At 43.4% G+C, this 23827-nt stretch overlaps 1 protein-coding gene across 2 annotated transcripts in view; it reads right to left on the bottom strand.

Annotated features, from left to right (window-relative positions):
• Positions 1-605: 605 nt before the first annotated feature.
• The window catches only part of kirrel1a (kirre like nephrin family adhesion molecule 1a), a 42565-nt gene continuing 19343 nt past the window's right edge, over positions 606-23827 (bottom strand). The window contains exons 2-15 of one of the 2 annotated variants that reach the window (XM_014991573.2): positions 22080-22232; positions 16444-16593; positions 16205-16362; positions 14948-15098; positions 14174-14279; positions 11415-11563; positions 11207-11334; positions 9983-10109; positions 9177-9277; positions 5930-6146; positions 5706-5813; positions 5425-5552; positions 5052-5165; positions 606-2819 (exon numbers count right to left, since the gene is read on the bottom strand). In XM_014991573.2, coding sequence (XP_014847059.1) covers positions 2157-2819; positions 5052-5165; positions 5425-5552; positions 5706-5813; positions 5930-6146; positions 9177-9277; positions 9983-10109; positions 11207-11334; positions 11415-11563; positions 14174-14279; positions 14948-15098; positions 16205-16362; positions 16444-16593; positions 22080-22232 — 2453 coding nt within the window. In that variant the 3' untranslated portion in view covers positions 606-2156. The remainder of the gene's footprint in view (positions 2820-5051; positions 5166-5424; positions 5553-5705; positions 5814-5929; positions 6147-9176; positions 9278-9982; positions 10110-11206; positions 11335-11414; positions 11564-14173; positions 14280-14947; positions 15099-16204; positions 16363-16443; positions 16594-22079; positions 22233-23827) is intronic. The other variant, XM_014991576.2, reaches the window with a different exon arrangement.

Below are 23827 nucleotides of genomic sequence, written 5' to 3'. Positions count from 1 at the left end.
AAAAAACTAAAAAAACATTGCAGTGGCATTATAAACCACTCCAATGTGATTTATAATACTACATTGTTCTGACCATTAGTTTCTAGTTGTAATAACTGAAGCTGTGTGCTGACTCTTGATGGTTCTCCTTTAGGTCCAAAAATTATTACTTCAGTTTTGTTTCTACTTAGTGGAGAAAGTTATGGTACATCCATGAATCAATTTCTTCTATGCATCTGCTCAACGATTGAGTTGATTCAGTCATCAGGTTTAAACCTTGGGGTATACCACATGTGATTTTTGCCAACTACAATGAAAAGTATTGACACATACATCATAATCTTGTACCTGGATTTGTATAGAATGTCATATTCAGCTTCATCACTTCATAATAAAACCACTAATCTATTAAAAATATTAATGGTTAAACGTTATTTATACATATATATTTAATTTCTGAAAGTATTTGTCGCAAACATGTTGAACATTTTAATACAAAAAAGCAAGTCACTACTCAAATATTTTATTCATATGCTGCAGATTTAAGAGTGAGTCTTTTAGACTCAGTTATTTTTCTCTCCTTTTTGAACATGAAAGGAGACCAAAAAAAAAAAACCACACAAGACTTTCTTAAAAAACAGTGCTTTTATTTATGTAATACTGTGGAAAAATAATTACATACCATTTTTAAAAAATATCGAGGATAATGAAATTAAAAAATGAGAGTTTGATAATGTTTGTCGTACATCTTTTTGAACAGCTGTCTTCTGCTACCAACAGTACGATAAGATAAACATTGGATTCTCCTAAATTCAAAGACACGATAATACAGGATACAGTCCTACCAGAGGTATAAAAGTACTGGAACGGCTTGGTGAGAAATGATATGGACGTATACTGAAACACACACACACACGTTCATTCACGCTTCTATACAAACACACTGTACAAATGGAAGTGTGCAACCCCAACAACCAACCACACACACACGCACACACACTCACTCTCGCGCTCACACGCTTTAATACATGTCAATACTGCGGATAAGCCTTCATTAAAACCTTTCTCCTTCGGCCAGATTTGGCAAACAATGAGGAATGATTCAAAAATGGAAAATGCATGACATGCTCCCCCATAAGGCCACTCCAGACCCATCATCCCCCTATCTGCGCCAGGCTTTATGGTTAAAAAAAAAAACAAAACAAAAAAAAAAAAAAACAGCGATGTCTCCACCGACCGGAGGAGCGTCTACTGCATACACGTGGTCCTGAGGAACACGAACGTTTGGCACAAGGTTTTCCTTTTTCCTTTTTTTTTTTTTTTAACAATGGGAGAGTGGGGTGGGGGGGTTCAGGTTCCAGCCGCTGGGGCAGCTCTTCCCTCGTGATCCGCCATTTGGTCCGTAACATCGTACACGATTAACATACATGTTTTACGCTGACAAAAATAATTCTGTAATGTTTAAAAAATAGAATACAAAGCTCTAGTCTGGTGTGCAAATAAACAGAAGACACAACAGAGATATAGTTAAGAGGATGAATACAGTGGACGAAGTGCAACATGATGGACGACCACCCTCCCTCCCCCCACTACCCTCCAACAGGGCCCGACCGCACTGTACACACGGGCTCTCTGGGACACTACTGTTTATGTGCTCTATGATCACTGAATAAGACAACCAGCTAAAAGAAAATTAAAAATGGCGGCCAGACGTGGCTCCCACTAGCCGAGGTTTCTCCCCCTCAACTTTACGTCAGTTTGGAACGGAGGTCGGGTGGGGTGGGGGCTCCTTGGATCTGCAAGTTCTTGTCCTCTCTCGGCCTGATTGTGACTTGCACTGTCCGCTCTCACAGAGCTAGCGTCTATGAACGTCGGGAGTGAGGGAAATCAGTTTCCCGTCCCTGTCTCTTTAAAACATCCTTCATTTTCACCCTGTGTTCACTCCCTCTCTCTCTCTCTCTTGGGCATGGTTTCAGGATTTGTGCCTGTGTGTGTGTGTGCGTGTGTGTGTGTGTGTGCGCACGCATGTGTCTATGTGTGTTTGTGTCCAGCAGGACATGTACATTTATGGATGTATGTGTGTGTTTTTCGGTGCGACTCTATTTATAAGATGCCTCTTTATGCTCCGCTAACACTGTGAGGGTGGGAGGGGGGAGGAGGGGTCCGGTGTCTCGCTCTCACACGTGAGTCTGCATCCGCTGTGTGTGTCGGCTGTGAGAGTAGTCAGAGTGCTGCGAGGTGTACGAGAAGCGGGTGGAGCTGCCGTACTTCCCCAACCCGGTCTCTGATCCGGAGGGAGCCGGGCCACTGGGGCTGACCCCAACCCCCGGGCTTGGCACCCCGGACCCCACCCCATACATCTCATAGGAGGGGCCGGCCTCCAGAGGGGCCAGGCTGGAAGGTGCGAAGCCCATGCGGTAGGTCTGGTAGTGTGAAGGGTAACCATAGTTGTCGTAGGCCAGCTGAGAAGTGGAGTCCAGGAGGCTACAGTCACCAGGAAAGTCAGTGGCCGCTGGGGTGGGGTTGGCGGGGGGCTGCTGGCTTTGGCCCCCGCGGGTGAATGTGTTGAACTGGGCGTAGCTGATGTGAGACAGTCTGGAAGGCGGCCGGGGGTCGTAGCAGGCTTGCGGGCGTCCGGGGGAGGTGAGAGGACCCGGGGGGACAGGGGCTCCTCCACTGGCGGTGGCTCCAGAGCCCCCTGTGCTGCTACTGATAGAGGCCGCACCCCCTGGCGTTCCTGCAGGGGAGCGGTAGTCGGAGTAGTGCAAGGTGGAACGGGACCCAGGGTGGACTTCGTCCTGGGTGGAAGCTCGCACGTTGTAGTATCCGTTAGTGGGGTCCTGCAGAGGCAGGTGGAAACAGATGGAAGAACGATTAAGATGATTTCAAATAAATGCTGAGTGTAAGTGTGTTTTCACACCTGATTGTACACTGTACATAGCACAGTGTTTTCACACTTTACTATCAGGTGTGGAAACACCTGATTGGAGTGTAAAACTGAAATATTTGTTACAATTCCAGCTGCTGTGGTTCTCTTTGTCTCTGCTCTGAGTCAAACCAACCAAACCCTTTGAGAAACCTGTTCCACTCCTCGCCTGTGGTGGCACTGCAGCAAGAACCACTGAAGGAAACAACACAAAACCAGAATGCCCTATAGCCTGGACTTTAGAATCTAACTGGAAAAATAATTTAGGGGGCTCTAATTGTGCTACAACACTTTCAAAATTAGCAAAAACAAACCCCTAAAAATGAGCTCTTTTATTAGTGAATTAGCAGAAGTGTGCCCACCACCGTTAAAAAGACTGTTCAATACTCATCTAAATATGTAGTTTGTTTTATTAACTGGACAAAATGTCACGTCTGAGGTGTGTGAACACTTTGCAACCTGAAATTCGTAAAAACTCCAAATATAAAAGGATATGACATATTTAAACAAAAATGCAGAAGTTTACTCAAATAATTTCACTTGTAAATACATATTAAATTGTGCCATTAAGTCCCTCTAACTACGTAATGTACATATTACTTCCAGCAACACTTTCAGATATTCTCAGAAGAGGAATACCAAAAGAGAAAGAGTTCAGTTTATCTTGTTTTATCATTTTACATTCTCTGCGGAGGACAGCCCGGGTGTCCGTGCTTTTTTTGGAATTTGGCTTTATGTTGCTTTGTAGAGATCACAATATCCTTGACAGCTATTCTCATACAAATAATTGTATGAGAAAACACGTGGACCTCTCCGTTGCTGTGAAAGTTATCCTCTGCTTTAAGGCTGAAAATAAGCCTTTCAATGGATCTTGAAAGCCTTATTCCAAGATTCTGTGGAATATTTTTTAGGCCTGCGGCTACAACTTGGTAATTTGCTTATCTGTTGTCTTAATCTGGCAGCATTGTGCCAATCTATTTCAGGCGTCTTCCCTCCCTCTAACTTTGTTTCATTGTATAGTGCTTCAGGCAGTGGATTGGAAAAAGAAGAAAAGAAGAAGTACGTCAGAGTGATCTAACCAAACTAGTCCTGGGGTGGATTCCGGTCTGCATTTCTTCCCTATGATCTGAGGCAACACTTCAGCTTCAGGGGTCTGCCTTCCTTTGCCCTCACAGATTATTCTTAGAATGGGAAGGGGGGTTGTGAGAAACATTTTGGCAGCTTGGTGGTTCAAAGTGCTTTATCACAAACCAAAGTGGAAGAGTATTACAGTCTGGCCACGTAAATTTATCCAACAAATTTGAATATCAGATAAAGATAAGTTGAGTAAATATAACAACCAGATTTCAACTGATGATTGGATTTGTAAAGAAAAAGCATAATCTGAACGGAGCTGGCTCTATGTGAAAAAGCAAAAAGCCTCCAGACAAAGTTAACAGTAAACACATGAAAACCAGAAATGGCGAACATGGACTGAGTCAAACTTCTGCATGCCACGCTAGCTAGAGGTTCTGCAGCAGCTGCAGCACGACAACGAACCTGTAACCTGCCACTGTCAGGGTGCTAGAGCACCTGGCCTTTATCCTCCAGACAAAAATGGAACTTTCTGATTTTTATATTTTTTACAGTGGTCCATTTCTGGACTCAAAAAAGCCTGTAGACATGTTGAATGTTGTTTATATCCAGAAATGTTGCGCATACACACAACGCAGGAGGACAAAGACAATTGTTTTACTTGCCATCCAGAGGAGAGCAATTCCAAAATGAAACCTGGAGATGTGGGTTTATTAATTAAGCTCGATGCCCCACAGCAAAGCAAAAATAACACAGGAACTAAAATCCACTCATATTCTTCTTTCTTCTTGCTCTCTGTGTTGCTGTTACATTATACACAACTGACTGACAACAGCTCCTCTAGTTGACAGAGTACATATTACTTCAAGTGTATCAGGATTTAACAAGACACAAAACATTTTCCACATAAAGAGAAGAACATTCAGTCACAACAGTCACATGGGGTAGTTTTGCTCCTTTGCCCTAATAATTGAAATAATAATTTGAAAAATGTGACAAATGATATATGTCAACTCCATATCAACTTCAGTCCAAATAAAAAGCTGAGGAGTTTTACAGAAAGGCAGCTCACCTTTAGGTCATACTCCTGGCGGGTGTCCAGGGTGTCGCTGCGCAGGTCAGACTTGAGCTCTATGTCATCTTTAAAAGGCTGATTAGAGGGAGAGAAGGACACAGAAGGGAGAAACTAAACCGTCAAACAACAGAACAAACAAAAAGGAGAGGAGCCAGAACAGAAAACAGGAGCGGGAAGGAGGAAACAGAGTATGAGAGAAAAAGAGAAAGAGGAGTTAAAAAGGAGTGAGTGAAGAGTAGGTTGGTGTTTGTTTTCAGTTAAAAAGGTACAGCGTGGTTAGACTGCAGGGAGTCAGGGAGTTATTCTACAGCTACGGGCTGCGGAAACAGATCCCAACCCAAACACAGACGCCCCGCTGCCTGCCGCTCACCGAGTACATGGCCTTGACCATGCGCGAGGCCGTGGACACGCTGCCGGAGTCCTCCTCCAGGCTGTGGGTCTCCTTGGTGATGGTCTCCACCTTGATGTCGGGCTTACCCAGCGTGACACCGCGCCGGCCTGTGAGCGCAAACACACTGAGTGAAAAACAGGCCAGACACACCCCTGTGGAGTCGAGGTGTTTTCATGAGCTGCGGGAACTCAAAGAGAGCCAACATCCCCACACCGGAGGAGGAGTGGACGCCCTTTGACCTCACAGAGAGCATGACTCACTGCCTTTTCTCTGCCGGTAGAAGACGAGAACGAGGATGAGCAGGAAGATGAGGAGGACAATGGTGGAGCACACTGTGCTGCCAGCTACTATCCCCACTGGAAACTCCTCTGTGTGTGATGGGGGGGAAATACACAAACACACACACACACGCACCACAGGTTAGGAGTACAATCAGGGTGTAACTACTCACTCAAACAACACAGAGTGTGTGTTTCTAACTCACCGTTCTCCTCCAGCGTAATGATCATGGTGCCCGGGCCAAACGCGTTCCAGGCCGTGCAGTTGTAGGTGGACAGGAAGTCCGACTCCATCACGTTGTTGATGGTGAGGGTGGAGAGGACGCCGCCGCCCTCAGCGGCTGGCTTGCTCTGCTCCACTGTGTACCTCTCCAGCAGCGTGCCCTTCTCCTTCTCCCACACGTTCTCCTTCCACGCCCACACCTGCAGCGCACACGCAGAACGACGGCCTGATGAGACTCAATCAAAGAGAGGCATTCAGATTCAGTTGGAGCGAATTCATGTTATATGCAACTCAAATCCCTTTGAGGAACCTTATCAGAATATTTGTAAGCCTTTATCCTGTCTGGATTTGGCACGTGCCAGAAAAAAAGACATTTGCCGTCAGCATTGTGCCGATCTTAAAGTGTGAGGCTCTTTCTGAGGAGTAGGGCGCTGTATGAGCAAAGGCGGTACTTGCTGAAGAATGCATACAACATCAACTGGACCTGCAACCTGCAACAATCAAATGTATCGAGGGATTTCAGAGAAATTGACGCTCAGTGGTAAACATGCAAAATTGGGCCTCTGTCTCTTTAAAAACTCCTACTCTGTCTGAAACTCCGCCTTCAGGAAGTCATCACAGCATGGCTTCTCTATTAACCCTTAAATAACGTTATTACCAGCGTTTCACTGAGATGTAGCTCAAATAATGAGCTCAGCTGATGTGCAGTTCCACCAGGTGTTTGCTAATTGCTGCTGGCTAGTCTGAAGGAGCGCAGTGGAGGGCTGCAGCTCTGAGGAGGAGCTGCGTCTCCAAGGCATACCGAGGTCCACCCAGGTGTTTCGCACAGCTGAATGGTTGCCACGGGAGATCAAAGGATTTTCCTAACATGAATGAAAGAATCAAGACAACACTCCAGGTATTTTTTGGATATAAAGTTCAAAAAAGTTGATTTTACATGATACTGTCCCTTTAACGATAGGCACCAGCACTCCTCCCGACCCCACTAGGGAGAAGGGTGTAAAGAAAATGGATGGATGGATGGATGTCCCTTTAACGTTCGTGTGTGTAACAGAAAGCAACCCGATCTAGAGCAGCAAGCGTTTAAAGTTGAATTGGTAAGAAAAACCTTAAATCCTTCTTCTGTTGTGTCCACTGCCTGATGTAATCAGCGGCGGCCGCATGCATCCGTCTCCCTCCAACAGAAACTTTAACAGGCTCTCATGCGAGCGGCAGCAGTGTTGATGTTTCTGCAAGCTGAAGCGCAGCATCACAGTGGGTGACTGAGCTGGCGAGAACATTGCTCATTCTCCACCTTTAGAGCCACTAAAAGCAGCTGTATTATTCAGCACTCAAGTACTGTACTAGGCTCAGTTAATTATGCATAAGCCCACATGTTTCTATAATGTGCCCACTTATTGGAGAGGGGCAGAGCAGGGGGGGGGGAGCGGAACCTCCTGGCTGTGGCGTTTACAGGGACAACTGCTCCTCTCCAGTCCATCATCTTTTATAAATGTCTTTCTGTCCCCCAACTCCCTCGGTCACATTAGGGAGTGCGGTGCCACAAGTCAGGACGGATCAGTCACGGAGCCGAGGCGGCTGCGGAGCTCCGCGCCGCATCCGGCCTGCTCACTGACGCAGAACTAAAAGCGGACTGACTTAGAGTTGCTTTGTTTGTGTGCTGGGATGGAGGAACGCACTGAGAGAGGGTTCCAGGCTGAGTCACCACTCAGAAAAAAAAAAAAAAAACAGAGACAGTGTCTAACAGCAGCCAGCGAGTCATTTAGGAAGGGACAGGAAGCAGTCTAATCCCAACTGCTGTGAGCCTAAAAGCTACAACCATGTGCTCTTTGTGGCCAAAGCCTTTCCTTGTCTGTCGTTGTTCCCAGCTCAATAATTGATGCGTCGCTGAGATTTGAAAGTTTCCACTGAAAGTGCTCCATACGGTTTGCTAAAGTGTCTCGCAAAAGTCTTGAACCCTTTCACACGTAGTCACCTTACAAAGATAAAGTTCAGGGTAATTTATTGAGAGTTTATGGGACAGACCAAAACAAAGCGGCGCACAAGTGCGAAGGAGAAATTCTAAACTTCTAAACTAAGTAAGTAAGTAAGTAACTAACTCTAAACCACTATAGCTACACTACAGTATGATATTTTGAAGAATAAACGCAAAAGCATTACACCAACACAATATTTAGCAGAAGCTAAGGCTAAACCATTTCACCAACATGATATATGATATTTAGCAGAAGCAAATTCTAAAGCACTAAGGCAGTAATTTTATTTCAAATTATGCCTTCCCTTCATATATCTACAGACAGAATCCACCATGGAGCTCAAATTTAATTTTGACATTATAATTTACATGTTTTATTCTACCCATAGGTATTGTATTTATATTTAGATCTGGTTCTCTACTGTTGATGATTTATTTTGTTTATGTATGATTCTTGTTTGAAATAAAGTTATTGAGGTAAAAACATCAAGAAAGAAAACAGAACTGCTGCTTAAACAGTCTTCACGCACTTCAGGATAAGAGCATCAATATAAACATCTAACTACATGATGAATTCTTAATGGTCGATAACTAAAACTTCAATACAGATGTCAAACTTTACTTGATTGAAAGTTTACAAAACAGACAAACCAGTGACTTAGAATTCGTATGGGAAAAAATGACCAAGGGGAAGCTAAGAGCACTAAACTCTTTCATGAGTTAGCAAAAGCATTGAAGTGCTAAACAAAAAATTAGCTCTGCTATTAGTGCATTAGCAGAAGTGTGCCGACTTCTGAAGAAAGCCATACAAAGCCTGTTTACAGGCAAAGTCACAAAGGAGACACAGCAGACACGTGAAAGAAGGTCATCTGGTCAGATGAGACCAAATTTGTCTTTCCTGGCCTACATACAAAATGCTATGTGTCAGAAAGCTAACACTGCACCCCCTTGGTGGAACACGATGCTACTAGCATCATGCTGTGGGGATGCTCTTCCGCAGCACAGAAGCTGGTTAGGAAGGATGAATGAAGCTCAATGAAGGACCATGATGGAAGAAAACCAGGAAGAGGCGGTAGAGGAGTTGAGGTCAGGGCAGAGGTTAAGATCAAAGCCTCAGTGTAAGTCCAACTGAGAATCTCAATAGATAATGTATCAGGTCCCTTTCACATAATAATGAACTACTTTGTTTAGGCCTGTATGAAATGTGAAAGGGTTCAAATGGTGTAAACAATTCTATTAGGTGCTTTTTACTTACGATCTTATCTGGAGGGGGTGTACTGGCTATATAGCATTTCACGCCTCCTCTCTCCCCCCTCACAGCGTACTGCACAGGCTCACTGGAGATGATGGGTGGACCTGTGAACACACACAGACCACAGACTCATCAAGTGCAGGGGGTGATTCCATCTTATTTTTACTCTCCAGTAACTGAAAAAAAGTCTGCTTTTAAAGCCACAGTATGTAACTTTTATAAAAAGTATGTTCTTTAAATATTTGTTAGAACTGTCACCATGTTGTAACAGTGTGTTATGAGACAGATAATCAGAGAAAAGAATTATCTCCTCCATCTCCTGCCTGAACTACTATTGTTGTCTGAAGAAAACAACCAGGAGGCGAGTCTTAGCGCTGTCAATTAACTTCATGTACGTGCTACTAAATGTGCTAATGGGGGTAGAAGCAACTTACCGGCCCGGTAAAACTGTTTGTCTACCATCATGTTGGCTATGTTAACTAGTTAGTATTCATGACAGGTTCTACTTTCAGGAAGAAGTTGTAACCTAACAGAGCAGCATGTACATGAAGTGATTGACAGCACTAAGATCCGCCTCTTGGCTCTGATTGGCTCTTTCTAGTTCGCACTGGAAGAAGGCACAGGAGTTCAATTCCTTTTTTTCACAAATTATCTGTCTCATACGCCATACTGTCACGATATGATGATATTTTCAACAAATATGTAAAACAATATTTGTTGTAGAACAACAAATATTGTTTTAGATATTTGGTGAAATAAAGGTTGCACATTGCAGCCTTAAGGTGTGAACTAAAAAGTTTTTTTCAGACCGTTGACTGTGAGCGTGACCTCGGTCTCTCCTACGCCGATCCGCGGAACGATGGCCTTGCACACATACTGGCCAGCGTCCGCCTGGGTCACTGACTTCAGATACAGTTGGTTGCTGTTGCTCAGAACCTGTGGGGGAGGCAACAAAAGAGCAACGAATGTAAACAGAGCAAACAGCAGAGTGAAGGAACAGTCTGCATCGCGTTCTCCGCATGCTTTACTCACTTTAAAGAGTCACCGTGATCTACTACTCTGACCCAATATGACTGACAATGTAAACTCCCGCTGCAGTTCTTAACCCGTCACAAGGGTTTTATAGTTGCCTAGCAACCACATCTATCAGAAAATGAAGCGAGGAAAATGATGGTTACATAGGAAACCACCCAGAGAGAGAAACACCTGATTATACAGGCGTGGGCGTGAGCCGAGTCGGGACATATTTAGTGGCTCTGATGTGAGGAGGGTTTTCTGGCTTTTATCCAGTTCTGGTCCTGGATGCAGGTCCAATTAAAGCCAGAAGGTGAACGCATCTTAATTCCATCCTAAATTGTTCAGTAAATGCTTCAATCAAATAAACCGACCTATAAAACTATAAAAATGACACATCCACCTTTTTTTCCCCCACAAAAAACACTTATTTTGCTTTAGGTCAGTTAGAATGATCAAAATTACCCAAATTATTTCTGTTTGCTAAATGCCACAATAATAAAGAGAAAAAACAAGTGAGAGATTTATTTGTTCATGTCTTAAAAATCTAAAGTTTACCGTCTCCAGATTTCTGGAGGTGCCTAATTCATCTGTTCAAACATTTATACGCAAATACAGACATGATGGGGATGTCCAACCATCATCCAATAGAAACATAAAGAGCCAAATTGCAGTTTGCAGACGTCCAGAGGGACAAAGACCTTCATTGTTGGGGATATATCCTGTGGTCTGACAGAACTAAAATGAAACTGTTTGGCCAGTTTTATTTTGTGACCATAACTACATTTACAGGAAAAACAGGGAAGATTGTAAGCTTTGAATAGCATCTACAGAAGTATGTGGGTCTAAAATCAATTAAATCAAATTGGCAGTCAAACATTTGAAATGGGGGTTTTTTAAAACAAGATTTTTTTTAAAGGAACTTGAGAAAACCTGGTTATCCTAAATACACATTATGAATATTAATGTCTCTGTCAGGGGCAGACTAAGAATTCAAAAAGCTTGAGTTTAGTTTTTACCATGTTGGATCCTTTCTTGAACCAGGTAAGGGTGAGTGGAGGGTTTCCGGCCCATTTGCAGTTGAGGGTGACATCAGAGTCCACATCGACTGTTTTGGGCTGTGGCTCCACCAGCAGGATGGGACCGACTGGAGGAAGAAATGGGGACAATTATTATGTCTGTGAGCTCCAGCAGCTGTCACGGTGAGGTGAGTGCGGCGTGACTCACAGTGAACATCAACCAAGATGCTGACGTTGGTCTTCCCCACTGCGTTGAAGACCAAGCAGGAGACGGGCTCGGTGAAGAAGGAGTGGTCGGCCTTGGTGGTGAACACGCTCTCCCTGGCGCCCTGCAGCACCACGCCGCCTTTAGCCCACCTGCCGTTCACACAAACTGTTATCTTGATGGTTTTACATCAAGATAACAGTTTACAGGCAACGTTTCCAAAGAAACTCACATTTTCTAAACAAACAAAAACAACATAAACTGGAAAACAACATATTCCAGTTCACTGTTTTCCTGAGACATTTTATCTTCACTTCAAAATCTGAATTTTGATCATTTTCCCGTGAAAAATGTCCTTTAATTTTATTCCTGTATTCAATTCCTGCTCCACCAAGTAAAAGTGAACAAGCAGCTGGAACCAAAACATCTCCACCATCCCCGCTCCCAAGGACAAAGCGACCAGCCCTAGCCTCAAAACATTCTGACTCCGTGAGAATCCCACTGAAAAACAGATTTTCTGCACTTCAGCCTGAGCCTCTGAGTGAAACCTCACCTTCAAACATCAACAATGAGGCAAGACCAACACATCCACCCCCTAAAGCTCCAAAGGACAAAGTGACCACCAGGAAAATGAAAGGTATGCCAAAAGTGCTTATTGTTGGAGATGAGGCAGTAAATGGAGTCAGTCATGTTTGCAATCCCAAGAAAACCTGGTGACACTTGGAGTGGGGTACCCCAAGGTTCAATCCTAGGACCCTTCCTATTCAATATTTATATGCTCCCAACAGCTCAGGTTATAACAGGAAATAAGATTAGCTACCATAACAACGCGGATGATACGCAGCTCTACATTATGATGTCACCAGGTGACTCTAAACCCATCCAATCACTGAATAGATGTTTAGAACAGATAAATGTGTGAATGTGCGAAAACTTTCTCTAGTTGAACAGAAACAAAACTGAAGTTATTATCTTTGGACCTAAAGAGGAGCAAACTAGAGTCAGTGCACAGCTTCAGTTATTACAACTGAAAACCAGCGATCAGCCCGAAACCTGGGAGTAGTGATGAACTCTGACCTGAACCTTCAGAGCCACATTAAGACAATCACAAAGTCGGCCTTCTACCACCTGAAGAACATCTCCAGGATTAGAGGACTTATGCCTCAACACGATCTAGAAAAACTCATCCATGCGTTTATCTTTAGCCGTATTGATTACTGCAACAGTTTCTTCACAGGTCTGACTAATAAATCAATCAAACAGCTGAAGCTGCTGCTCGTGTTCTGACTAAAACCAGGAAGATAGAGCACATAATACCAGTCCCTACACTGGCTCCCTGTAGCTCAGAGAATATACTTTAAAATACTAAACGGCTTAGCACCACAATATATTAAAGATCTGCTGTTGTTGTATCAACCTTCTAGACCCCTCAGATCTTTTGGTTCTGGTTCTGCTCTGCATCTCCAGAACCAGAACTAAACAAGGAGAAACAGCCTTCAGTTTCTATGCACCACAAATTTGGAACAAACTTCCAGAAAACGGTAAAACAGCTGAAACACTGAGTGCCTTTAAATCTCAACTTAAAACCCACCTGTTTAGAGTTGCTTATGGAACATAAATAACAATTGGGATTTGAATCCCAACCCGGGTTCAAGTGAAAGGGAGAAAAGGGCTGCAGGTTTAGAGTCCCCCCGTTGTTTTAAAAGGGTTGCGGGTTGGAGTCTGTCCCTCGCGGCTGTTTTTTTTTCTGCCGATTTGAAGGGCAGAACTTCGAATCGGTGGGAAATTTAATGTTTTTGATTGTTTATTCAATGTTACATGACTGTGTTTTTGTGTTTAATGATGTAAAGCACTTTGAAATGCCTTGCTGCTGAAATGTGCTATACAAATAAAATTTGATTGATTGATTTGATACATATAGAGGAATCTCTGTCCATTTTCACCGATGTCATCTGTTCAGTAGTTGGTCACTATAGCACAGTTGAAACCAGAGGTTTACATAAACTGGATAAAAAGACACATCTTCCTTCTTTTCTCATTGTCTGAAGTTACACCAGACAAAACTTATCAAAAATTATTTATACTTGCTAAATGCTACAATAAGTCAGATTTATTTGTTAATGTCTTCAACACCAGAAGTTTACATACATTTCCTCAGTATTTAGTAGCTTTGTCTTTGAGTTGCATGACTTGGGTCAAACATATTAGGTTTCCTTAGAGAAGCTTCTCACAGCCTTACAATACATCCACAGGTGAGTCTCTAATTAGCCTAAGTGTGTTAATTAACCTATTGGTTAACCTATAAGAAATTTCTTGGTTTTCCACCCATTACTTCTGAATGTAAACTTCTGATTTAGAAGACATTTATAAATAGATTTAACATATTATTTCTCTCATTGTTGTAGAATTTAGCAAGCAGAAATAATTTTGGTAATTCCAACTGACATGAAACAAGAGAAGCTCGGTTGGATTGAAATTCAGACAGTGAGAAAAAAAGTTGTCTCAGTGCATGTAAACTTCTGGTTTCAATTGTTGTATTTTACTTTTAAATGATGTTCTTGTTTACACGGAGAGTAAAAAAGCTTCTCAGCAGTTACAGGCAGAGTTTGATTGTCGTGATGCCAAAAAGTTAATTGCTGACATCAGAAACCAACTTCTTGATTCAAACAAAGTAGGTTTAAATGGAAATCTTCCATGTGTCTGAATAATTATGGGCTCAGCTGCATTAGCTTGTGTTGCAAAGGAAAGAGGCTGAAGCAGACCTGTAGCCCATAATAGGAGGGTTGGCATGAGCCTGGCAGGTGAAGGTGACTCGGTCCCCTTCTAGGACAGAGCGCGGTTCGATGGACAGGGTCACTGTTGGTGGATCTGAAACGAAGAACAGACACTCTTGGGACATGGAGTCTACAGCTGCATGGCAGTTCAGAGGATTATCTGACGCAAGATGCTTTTTCATGCATTAGTTACTAACATCCTTAAAGTCCTTCATCTGGTGGCAGATGTTACACACTCTACTTAATGTTATGCTGCTTGACCCGTTCTGCTTGGTCTGGTTGCCATGGTGGCAGCATGTTGGACTAGTTAGTCCTAATTTGTTTTAATTCTGGATTTTTCATAGTTTTTTAGTTGAGGCATTACACGTTTGGATAATTGAGACCTCTGCTATTGGATGCAGTGCAGATGGAAGAGTTTTTGCTCGTACTTTTTTTCCAAAGTTCAGACAGTAATTATGACGTGTCACCCTGGCAACAAGAAGTAGTCTTTACAGTTGGGATTGGCTGATTAGATAGCATCTTGAAAGCTACAACCCCAAATCCCAGATGATTTCCAGCAATATATCCAGGCAGAGATTTAAAGTGGAAAAGCAAAAGCCAAAGAGGTGGGTCAGCAGTGATGATGTCACACAGAAACAGTCTTCAGTCAAAGTAGTGAAATTAGTGCCTATGACTTGTGAAGATGTGAGAAAATTCAAGAAGTATGAATACTTTTGGATTTATTTCAATTTGCTGCCTGGTGGTGACAGCAGCAGGACTTACGGTGCACATTAAGGGTGACGGTTGTGCTCTTGCCAGAGGGAGCGGCCTGGTTGGTGGCCACACAACTGTAGTTCCTTCCAGTGTCAGTGTCAATGGGGTGGACAGGAAGGTAGCTCCGCGTGGTCACCCTCTTCCTGTCTGGAAGCACCTCCTGGAGAGCAGACACCCAGTGAAAACACCTAGAGAATGCTTGACCACATTCCTGAGTCCAACTGAGCACTCACACCAGACCTGTTTAATCCACTTTAGTCAAACTCTAGTTCATTTACCTAGAAAGTCTGCCTTGTTGTGGAGTTGTGAATGCACAAACAAATTCGGATACATTCTGGTGAGCCTACAAACCTCAGACCGAGTTTGGATGAAGTGAACCCTGGTGTGGTTTGAATGTGTGTTGTCAAACAAAGTGGAGACCGCTCCAAAACAGGAAATGCACTACAACCCTGGGCATTCTGGGTAAATATCAGAATGCAAAGTATTCTGGTAACCAAAATATACATGTGAGTGTCGTGCTACCAGGAGGACCGTCCTGATTTCTCTTTTGCCACAAAGACAAGAGACAAAAGAGAAATCCTACAAACATTAAAATCTGACGCCACTCCATTTTTGTTTGCATTTTGCGGAGAAGGAAGTTGCGCTCATGTCTTGTTCAGAGGGTTTTGTGTTGTTTCTTTCAGTGGTTCATGGTGCAGCACGCCGCAGGCGAGGAGGGGAACAGGCTGCAAAGAGTTTGGTTTGTTTGACAAAGTGCAGAGTGAAAGAGAGCACAGGACTATCAGGTGGGAAAACACCTTTAAGGTCCCAAGTTGGCGCTACACTACGAACCCTTAAAGCAAATGGCAAAAAAATCCACAAAGAAGACACTGAGCACACCTTCTTTCTTCACAAAACATAAACAAAAATGGAGTGGAGATTTTAGTAGTTGTAAGATTTCTCTTGTCCATGGTAAAAAGGTCAAAAGCCATTTCTCCCACTAGTACTGGACTCCTGCTTTTGTTTCGGCTGGTTTTAACCAGAATAGTTGGCTTCCTGCTTTTGGAGCGATCTCCGATATGCTTACTATTCAAATATGTATTCAAACAGTGCCAGAGTTCACTTGAGCTGAACCGAGATCTAGGGTTTCAGTTGGACCAGAGTGCACATCGGTTTGATTGCGTATTCACACCTCATCAAACGAACCAGACTTTCCAGGCAAACAAACTAAAGTGGACTAAACAGGGCGGATGTGAATGCACCCTTAAAGAGCCTGATGAAACTCACAGTGGTACTGACAGCGCCCTCTATCGGCAGCCCATCTTTCATCCACTCAACCATCGAAGGCGGTTTAGCTCCACGAGACACGCACGTCAGGTTGTAGGACTCCCCCGCGTTCAGCAGCACCTCCGGTCCTCCATCGATTACCGGGTCATCTGGAGGGACTGGAACGGAGGGAAAGACGTTAGAAACACAAACCAAGTGTGGAGAGTTGTCTCCAGAAGACGCCAGAAGCGGAAACGCACTCAGGACGGTGAGTTTGGCCCTTCTGGACCTCAGAGCGGCGTCGGGGGCCTGGCACTCGTACAGGGCGTCGTCAGACAGGTCGGCCGACAGGATCTCCAAATTGTACTGACCCAGCTCCTGGACCCGCAGCACACGGTACCGGGGCCAAGCTGTAGCACACACAAACACACAGGCATCAAGATTTTAACAAGAGACAACTTGTAGGAAGAAAACACAGAGGTTAACGTTATATCCAGCCACTTTTTTAAACTTTTGTGTGATGTGTCGCTAGCCCGTGTGTTCACATCTACTTCTCTGAGTTCAAAATGTCCCATGCATGACTTATGCCAGTCAGCTGGTTGAATGACTGTCGCCTCATGGCACAAGTCCCATAGGAAATGAATGGAGAGTGACTTTTCTAAATTACCGTTTAAAACAATGTGACTTCCTCCAAATAAAAACTTTGAAAACTAAGAATCTTCAGACATGCTTGGTTTGAGGCAATAAAACATTTTCCTAAGCATGTTTCGAAAACATGCATTCAGTCGCCCATATCAGTTTCTGATATGGGGGACATTTATATTTCAAACTTACAGAGTTAGGCATATTGATAATCTGATTAAATTTGTTTAAACTGATTTGATAGCGCTAATCTTTAGTTTTTTTGCTGTACAATTTTCTATCAAACGATGTTTCAATGTTTTCTGAACAGGTTGTTGTTGAAAGTGATCATTTGTTCTCAAGAAATGTACCTTGATTAAATAAAGGTTAAATAAATGTAAAAAAAATTTCAATGGCCGCTGATAAAAGTCAGTCTTTTGTAGCCTCAGCCTAAAAGCCACCAGAGTTTCACTCAGACAGAAACCTACCCAGATCTTCCCTTCCCCCAACCCAGCTCCAGCTGTGCAGCCGGTATGCATTCTCGCCATTAGGTGGCGTCCTTGCACTCCTCTGGCATCACATGAGTAGAAAGGGTTTGAATGCATGATGACAGGAGTGTTTTAGAGGACCTAAATCGACTTCATTCCATGGTGCAGGATGTGTTTGTTTGCATCGCCGCACGAAGCCCGCCGTTGCAGTTCTGCCCGACTGACCTCCCTTCTCCTCGACTTTGGCCACCTTTCTTCCACACGCATTTGCATGCAGGGTGTCGCATGTGTAGGAGCGTGTGGAAGGGACAGAGGGCATGTGTTCGTTCACTTGTTTCCGCAAAGCTCTGCCTCGAAGCCTTCAGCCGTTACAGTAATGACGTGACGAAGTGATAGAAAACAGAGAAAAGGAGGGGTAAGGAGGAGGAGGGCAGGAATTAGGAGCGAGGCTGATGAGTGACGGGACGGACGAGTTAAAAGAAGAATCAGAGAGGGCTCAGTGCAACAAAGGCAGATGAGTGAAGGAGAGCAGCGGGGACAGGGAGGAACAGGGGATCTGAGAGGAGGAGGTCACACAGGAATAGCCTGACAGAGGAGAAAGTCCCAAATAGTCGCCTTGCGGTGTTCCACTGTGATGAGGTGATGTGGAGAAGGAAAAACTGCAGTGGACATGGAGACAACACCAACAAACACACAGCAACCGCATATCACTAACAGTGGGATAATCAGTTACACATCTGGCCACATGTTTTGATCTGTTACTGCGCAACTCATCCACCCTCCTCCTCTTTCAGTTGGAACCAGTGTTGTAACTCAGATGAATCACTCTGCTGGAGTTTGGTCCAAGTCCTACAGAAATCAAAGTGGAAAATCACTGGAGAGAGAGAAACAGCTGCGGTGTTCCATGAGTTAGCCGACGTATGCCGCCCTGAACGCATACCGGACGTTAGCCGGTTATTAGCTAGCTCCCCCTCGGTGGGCAGCGGCAGCGGAGGCGGCCTGCTTTGACAGAGGCGATGACAGCGTGATGCTGCTCAGCCGAGCTGACGGACTGAGAACAGCGCCGGAGGCAGTGGAGAAAATTCCCACCCAACGTTAACACTGAGGCTGGGTAAATTTAGCATCCAGCTAAGGATGTGCACATTTTGGAACAATAGGATGTGACAGGGGGTATCATCTGCTGTGGGAGAAAAAAAAAAGAAGTGTCTCACTGTCCTAACCTAAAGTTAATGTGGCCTCTCTTATATCTGGCAGTGCTTCCTATGCTTCACATGTTTAACACTAGTAACAACATAATGTTGAAGATGCTACAATAACTGATCTATCATAAAACATCTCAGATCCTTAATGCTCCATCGGGTTCATTGTTTTGAAATGGAATAGGTACTATTTCCTTTCTTTACTGTATAAAAGGTGAAGCACATATTTGAGTCACTACTATAACTACCTTCAACACCAATAGTAGTCCTTTGGGATGTGTCTCTACTAGCTTTGAACAGAATAACTGAAAGTTTTAGTCATTCTTCTTTGCAAAATAATTGATCTACAGTCAACTCGGATGGAGATCCTTTTGCAAGATTGTCATTGATTCCATTGAGTGATACAGCAATGTACCAATGCGGTTAGTGACACTATTTTCTGTTTCAATTGTACCATTCACCATTCTAGGGCCCTTTTCAGTTGCAAGTACATACCAAAACAATGGTTTGGTTAGGGTACAGCTAACACCGTCCATTGATTAGGGGACGGAAAATATTGCTGCTTGTGTCGAACACAAAACTTGCTAGACTGTTTAGACTAAACCCTGCACAGTGGCTAAGAAGGTAGAAGTTTGCCCTGTAACCAGTGGGTTCCTCTTTTGAATTCCTGCTTTGTTAGTCTCAGTCATTGTGTTCTTGGGCTGGACATTTCACCCCTCCTTACCTACTAGTGGAGGTCAGACCACCTCGTGGCAAAGAGTTTTCTGTGCTATACCGCTTATGAGGTAGTAAGAATGTACCAAAGCACGGATGTATATGGCGGGTGTCTGCTTTGAGTTCACCTAAAATTCGCGCAGACCTCTGAGGAGTGAAATATGCCTAAGTATGTGAGGACCTTTAGTTGCAGCAAGAGACTCAAATGATTCAGTCTGAATTGCCTCCTGGCCATTTTCTTCAACATTTCCTGTGTGCCCCATGTGACTTGTAGCAAACTACAATCAGGAGAATGTATGCCATTCTTTCAATATTGGCTTTTTGTTGCTGTTGTTTCTAAAGGACCAAATTATGGAACATATGTCTAACTATTGTTCTGTTAATAGATTATTTCACCTGAGCTACGTGTCTCTGCAGCTTCTACAGAGTTACAGTGGCCATCTGGTCTGTTTCTTTGATCAAGGATCTACTGATGACCAAGTTTAAGTAGACACCCATGCTTTGGTCAGCTTGCAGTTGTGTCATATTCTTTCCATTTTTAAAAGATGAACTAACCTACAAAAGAAAACCTCTGAAGACTTCACAGGACACCTGGATTTACAATCATTTATTAGTAAGATGACGTCTGGCAGTATTTGTTCCCACTGCATTTTACTCTGGAATACCAGAGTGAAGGAGGGTATTAGGTTTTTATCTGTAAATAAATCCCTCATAAAACCCAGATGTTTGTGGTTTAAACATGACTAGGCACTGTGACTGGAGGACACACTGACAGGCAACCTTGAAGACTTGGATTGTAAAAAAGCCCAAAGTAAAAAGATTTCAGCTGTTCTACTTAATGAGCTAACCAAAGTTGAAAACTGCCCTTTGTAACTAAAGGTATTATATTTTAAACATTAGTGATCTTGTATTTGTACAAAATTAGATTTCAGTTTCATATTTGAAAATTGAAACGAGGAGTAATCTGATGATCTCTCATAATAAAGAATTTAGGAAAACAGCAGTTAATTAAAGTTAGCTCATAATCTCTTGCATTTCTTTAGTTTTGGCAGGGAACCGTTTCACAAAATGCAGCTAGTTTTCCCTTCTTTGAGATTTCAAGGTATACAGAGTAAGTAAAAGAGTGAAGTTCCATCTCTGGAATCTGACTTTAAGTACTTGGAAAAATTCTTCTGGGTGACATTCCTGCACCGGAAAAGCACAACGAATATTTAAGTGTTGGGGAATGCTAGTCAGATAAAACAAGAAACCACAGTCTTGGAAAATGTATTCCTAGTGGGATGATTTTTTTCCACAAAGCAATTCATCAGTTGTAGAAAAGACTTGCTCTTTCATTTTTGGAATTAGAAGCAGAAGTTGAATTTGTACATTTTTTTCCCTCTTTTTCTCTCCTACCAATACCTTCGTGGTCGGGGGTTTTCACAGTGGACTTGAGTTGGTGTAAATCAACTTCTTAGCATGAGGCTTTAAGTTAATAGGTTAGCTAGGCAAATTGTTGACATTAGTGTAGCATGTTGTTGAAAGGCACTCTTTCAGGTAATGAAAGGGTAACTATCAGTGAGTTAGTTGTGATGCACAGGACAACAGTGATCCAGAAACAAGTTCTGGCACATGCTGGTTTCTTTGTTCTTTTTAATTTAGGTTCAGAATCTGTGTCTGAAAGTAATGTGAAAACTAGCTTAACTGTACTTCAGTTGATACGGTGAGCAACCAAACTATCTTGCTGCGATTTCTGTTTTCTAAAGCCATATCTGTTTCTTTACTGAAGACAATTGTACAATTAAGTAATGAAAGTAATGTGAAGTCGTTCTCCTTGACCTGACTGCTGCGACTGATACTGCTGACCACAGGATTCTGCAGGTGTTACGTAAAATCACTGACTGTTTGAGGGAGATTAAATCCTGGATAACCAGCCGTTTTTTACAACTTAATAATAACAAAACTAAGATTTTTCTGTTTGCCCTTGCCACACTTATAATATTGAAAATGGATGGATAATATGTTGTCTGTAATTAGTGTAGAACACAGTAGTCTGTCTTCTCACTGGTAAGCGAAAGCGTCACCACACATCACTCGTACTGACTTTGCTTCACCGGCTGCTGGTGGACTAGAAGGTTGATTTGAAAATGTTATTGGTTTTCAAATCACCCCAATACCTCAGTTCAATGGCTGAATTTTTATAACCCAGTCAAGACACTAAGGTCAGGTTACCAGGTAACTTTTGGGGCAGCGGCTCCTAGACTCTGGAGCAACCTGCCAATGCCTATTAGGTGTTAGGTGTTTCTGCAAAAAACCTTTACGGACACACTTAAAATAATCTTTGTGTGGACGGGGCCTTAAAAAAAAATCCTATTTCTGTTGGAAAACAGGTTTAAAATGTCTGCCATACTGGGAGATCTTTGTATTTACTTAAGTTTTTCTTGTCTTTGAAAAACGTAGGACTCACTGAAACCCCTCTCTGACAAAGACTTTTAGAGCTCTTTGTCATAGAGTTAAAAGTCCCACTGATAGGTGAATGTCCAATGTTCCCCTAAGTGTTCCCATGAACTTTACAACAAGGTGTCAAGTTTAGTCACCTTCATTTTCAGCAAAATCTTGGCAGAAGAAAAATGTTTGGTCCTCTTTGTGTGGGAAGTGAGTTTAACCCTTGTATATCGAAATGGGGTCCAACTGACCCCACACACGTAAAACCTGTATCATTTTCCATAGTCCTCTACGTTTGCCTCAGTCCTTGCACGCACAAGAGTTAAAAGAGAGTTCCTTACTTGATGCAGCCTCAGTAGATTCAGTTAAAAGAAATCAGAAGTAGTTTGAAAACAGAAATTGTCTTTGTGTTATGAAGGCAAGACCTAAGGAGCGAGTGTGATGTCTCACCCCGAAGGTCCTCTCCGATGCCCAGAGCCAGACCATCTTTGGTCCACTGAACAATGCCAGAGTAGTTGAAGACAACACAGGACAGGATCACCCTCTGGCCCCGCACCACCGACTGGTCTGCCGGCTCCTGAGAGAATCTCGCCGTTCTCACTGCTGGTTGGGAGGAAAATGTGGAAAGAAAGAAAAGTTAGAGACTTTACAGACGACCACCCCAGCGTTATTATTGGATGTGTCTGCTATCGGACAATTATTTCATTCAAATCTGCATTCCCCCAATAGCATTGAATTGACATCATTACCACATTTGATCACTCTGTGGCTTGCGGCCACAAACCGAGCACTATGGTAACAAACCAAGACAAAAGACAAAGGTATGAAGGGAAAGAAAATCAGAAAAGAGTTGAAGAAGTAGTATGAAGTTGGGTTGAAGGCTTTTCAAGTTCACTGAGAGGAGATTAAACAATGATCTTCCGCCATCGGGGTGGCTCCCGACTTCTTGCTCCCAACTATTATGCCCCCCCGCCCCTAGTCAAAACTCGCCAGCCCTCCCTCTCTTGTCTCTCCCCTCTTCATTCCTCTCGATGAGTCATCTCCCTGGCTTCCACTCCACCAACACGAACTACAGTGGCTGTCATTGTCTTCTGGACCCTCTGCCTTCCAGTCTATAGACCGCAAACCACAGCAGATGGCCCGGTGCCGCCATTGCTCCCAACGACCACCTAATACGAGCACAAAGCAAGAAAAAGCCCAGCCTCCGACATCCCCGCTACCGTTCCATGCTATGTGATGACAAGGCGTAATTAGCTGTCCCTTAAAGGCAGGGCACACGTAAAACATTCAGGCGTTGGGGGGTGGGAGTTTCTGTACATTTTCCTTCCTTCCACTTTGCCTTTCATTTCTCCCCCTCTGCCGCTTGTTATTTTTAAGAAACTCGGAGAGTAGATGATTAACCCACTGCTGCATTGCCTCCCTTCCCCTCCTTCCTCTGCATTTCTCCTTCTCTTCCCTGTCCATGATGTTGTGTGTCCTTTACCCAAATTGCTTTGCCTCACTCGCTGCTTCGACAGGCTATAAGCATGCATCCCCACTCGCCTCCTTCCCTTTCTCCATCTATAATGCTGCCTATGAATGTCCTTCTGCTGGCACTGATTTCCCTCCAAACTCTCCATTCCTACAGTACTGTTTTTCTTTCTATATACATATATAATGGTGTATATGCCCTTTTACCCATAATGCTTTCTATTTCTGTGGTCCTCCTCCTTGCTGGTTGGAAGGGGGTTAGAGGCGGACTGTCACAACTCATTTATCACATTAAATATCACCCCTCTAGCACTTTCTCCCTCCCTCATTCACCCATCTCTCTTCTCACTTTTTCCCTTCTCTCCCCTTTTTTTTCTCCACTTCTTACCATTTATATTTCTCACTTGTCCTCTTTACTTTTTTGTCACTTCTGGTTCCCTCTCACTCTACGTCTCTCATGCCCTCACAAGTCTCTCTCAGAGCCCTAAAGCACTTCGCTGAAGGTTCCCATTGCGGTCTTTTTTTAACAACTGCCATATGCCCGTGTACTGTATACCTCCCCATGTCCCTATCTTTTACATTTACTCACTTTTTTTTTACCCCTTTAACTCCCCCAACCCCCTCCACATCATGTCATATTTAACACAATTTGTAGAGGTAGACTAAGCCTGATGAAACAAAAGAAAGCAGTCATGCAAAAAGATTTCAGGAGCAATCCTTACAATGCC

Source organism: Poecilia mexicana, unplaced genomic scaffold (assembly GCF_051168715.1).
Source record: "Poecilia mexicana isolate PSO_F unplaced genomic scaffold, ASM5116871v1 scaffold_18, whole genome shotgun sequence".
Lineage (NCBI taxonomy): Eukaryota > Metazoa > Chordata > Actinopteri > Cyprinodontiformes > Poeciliidae > Poecilia > Poecilia mexicana.
This window is presented reverse-complemented; position numbering and strand designations above follow the sequence as displayed.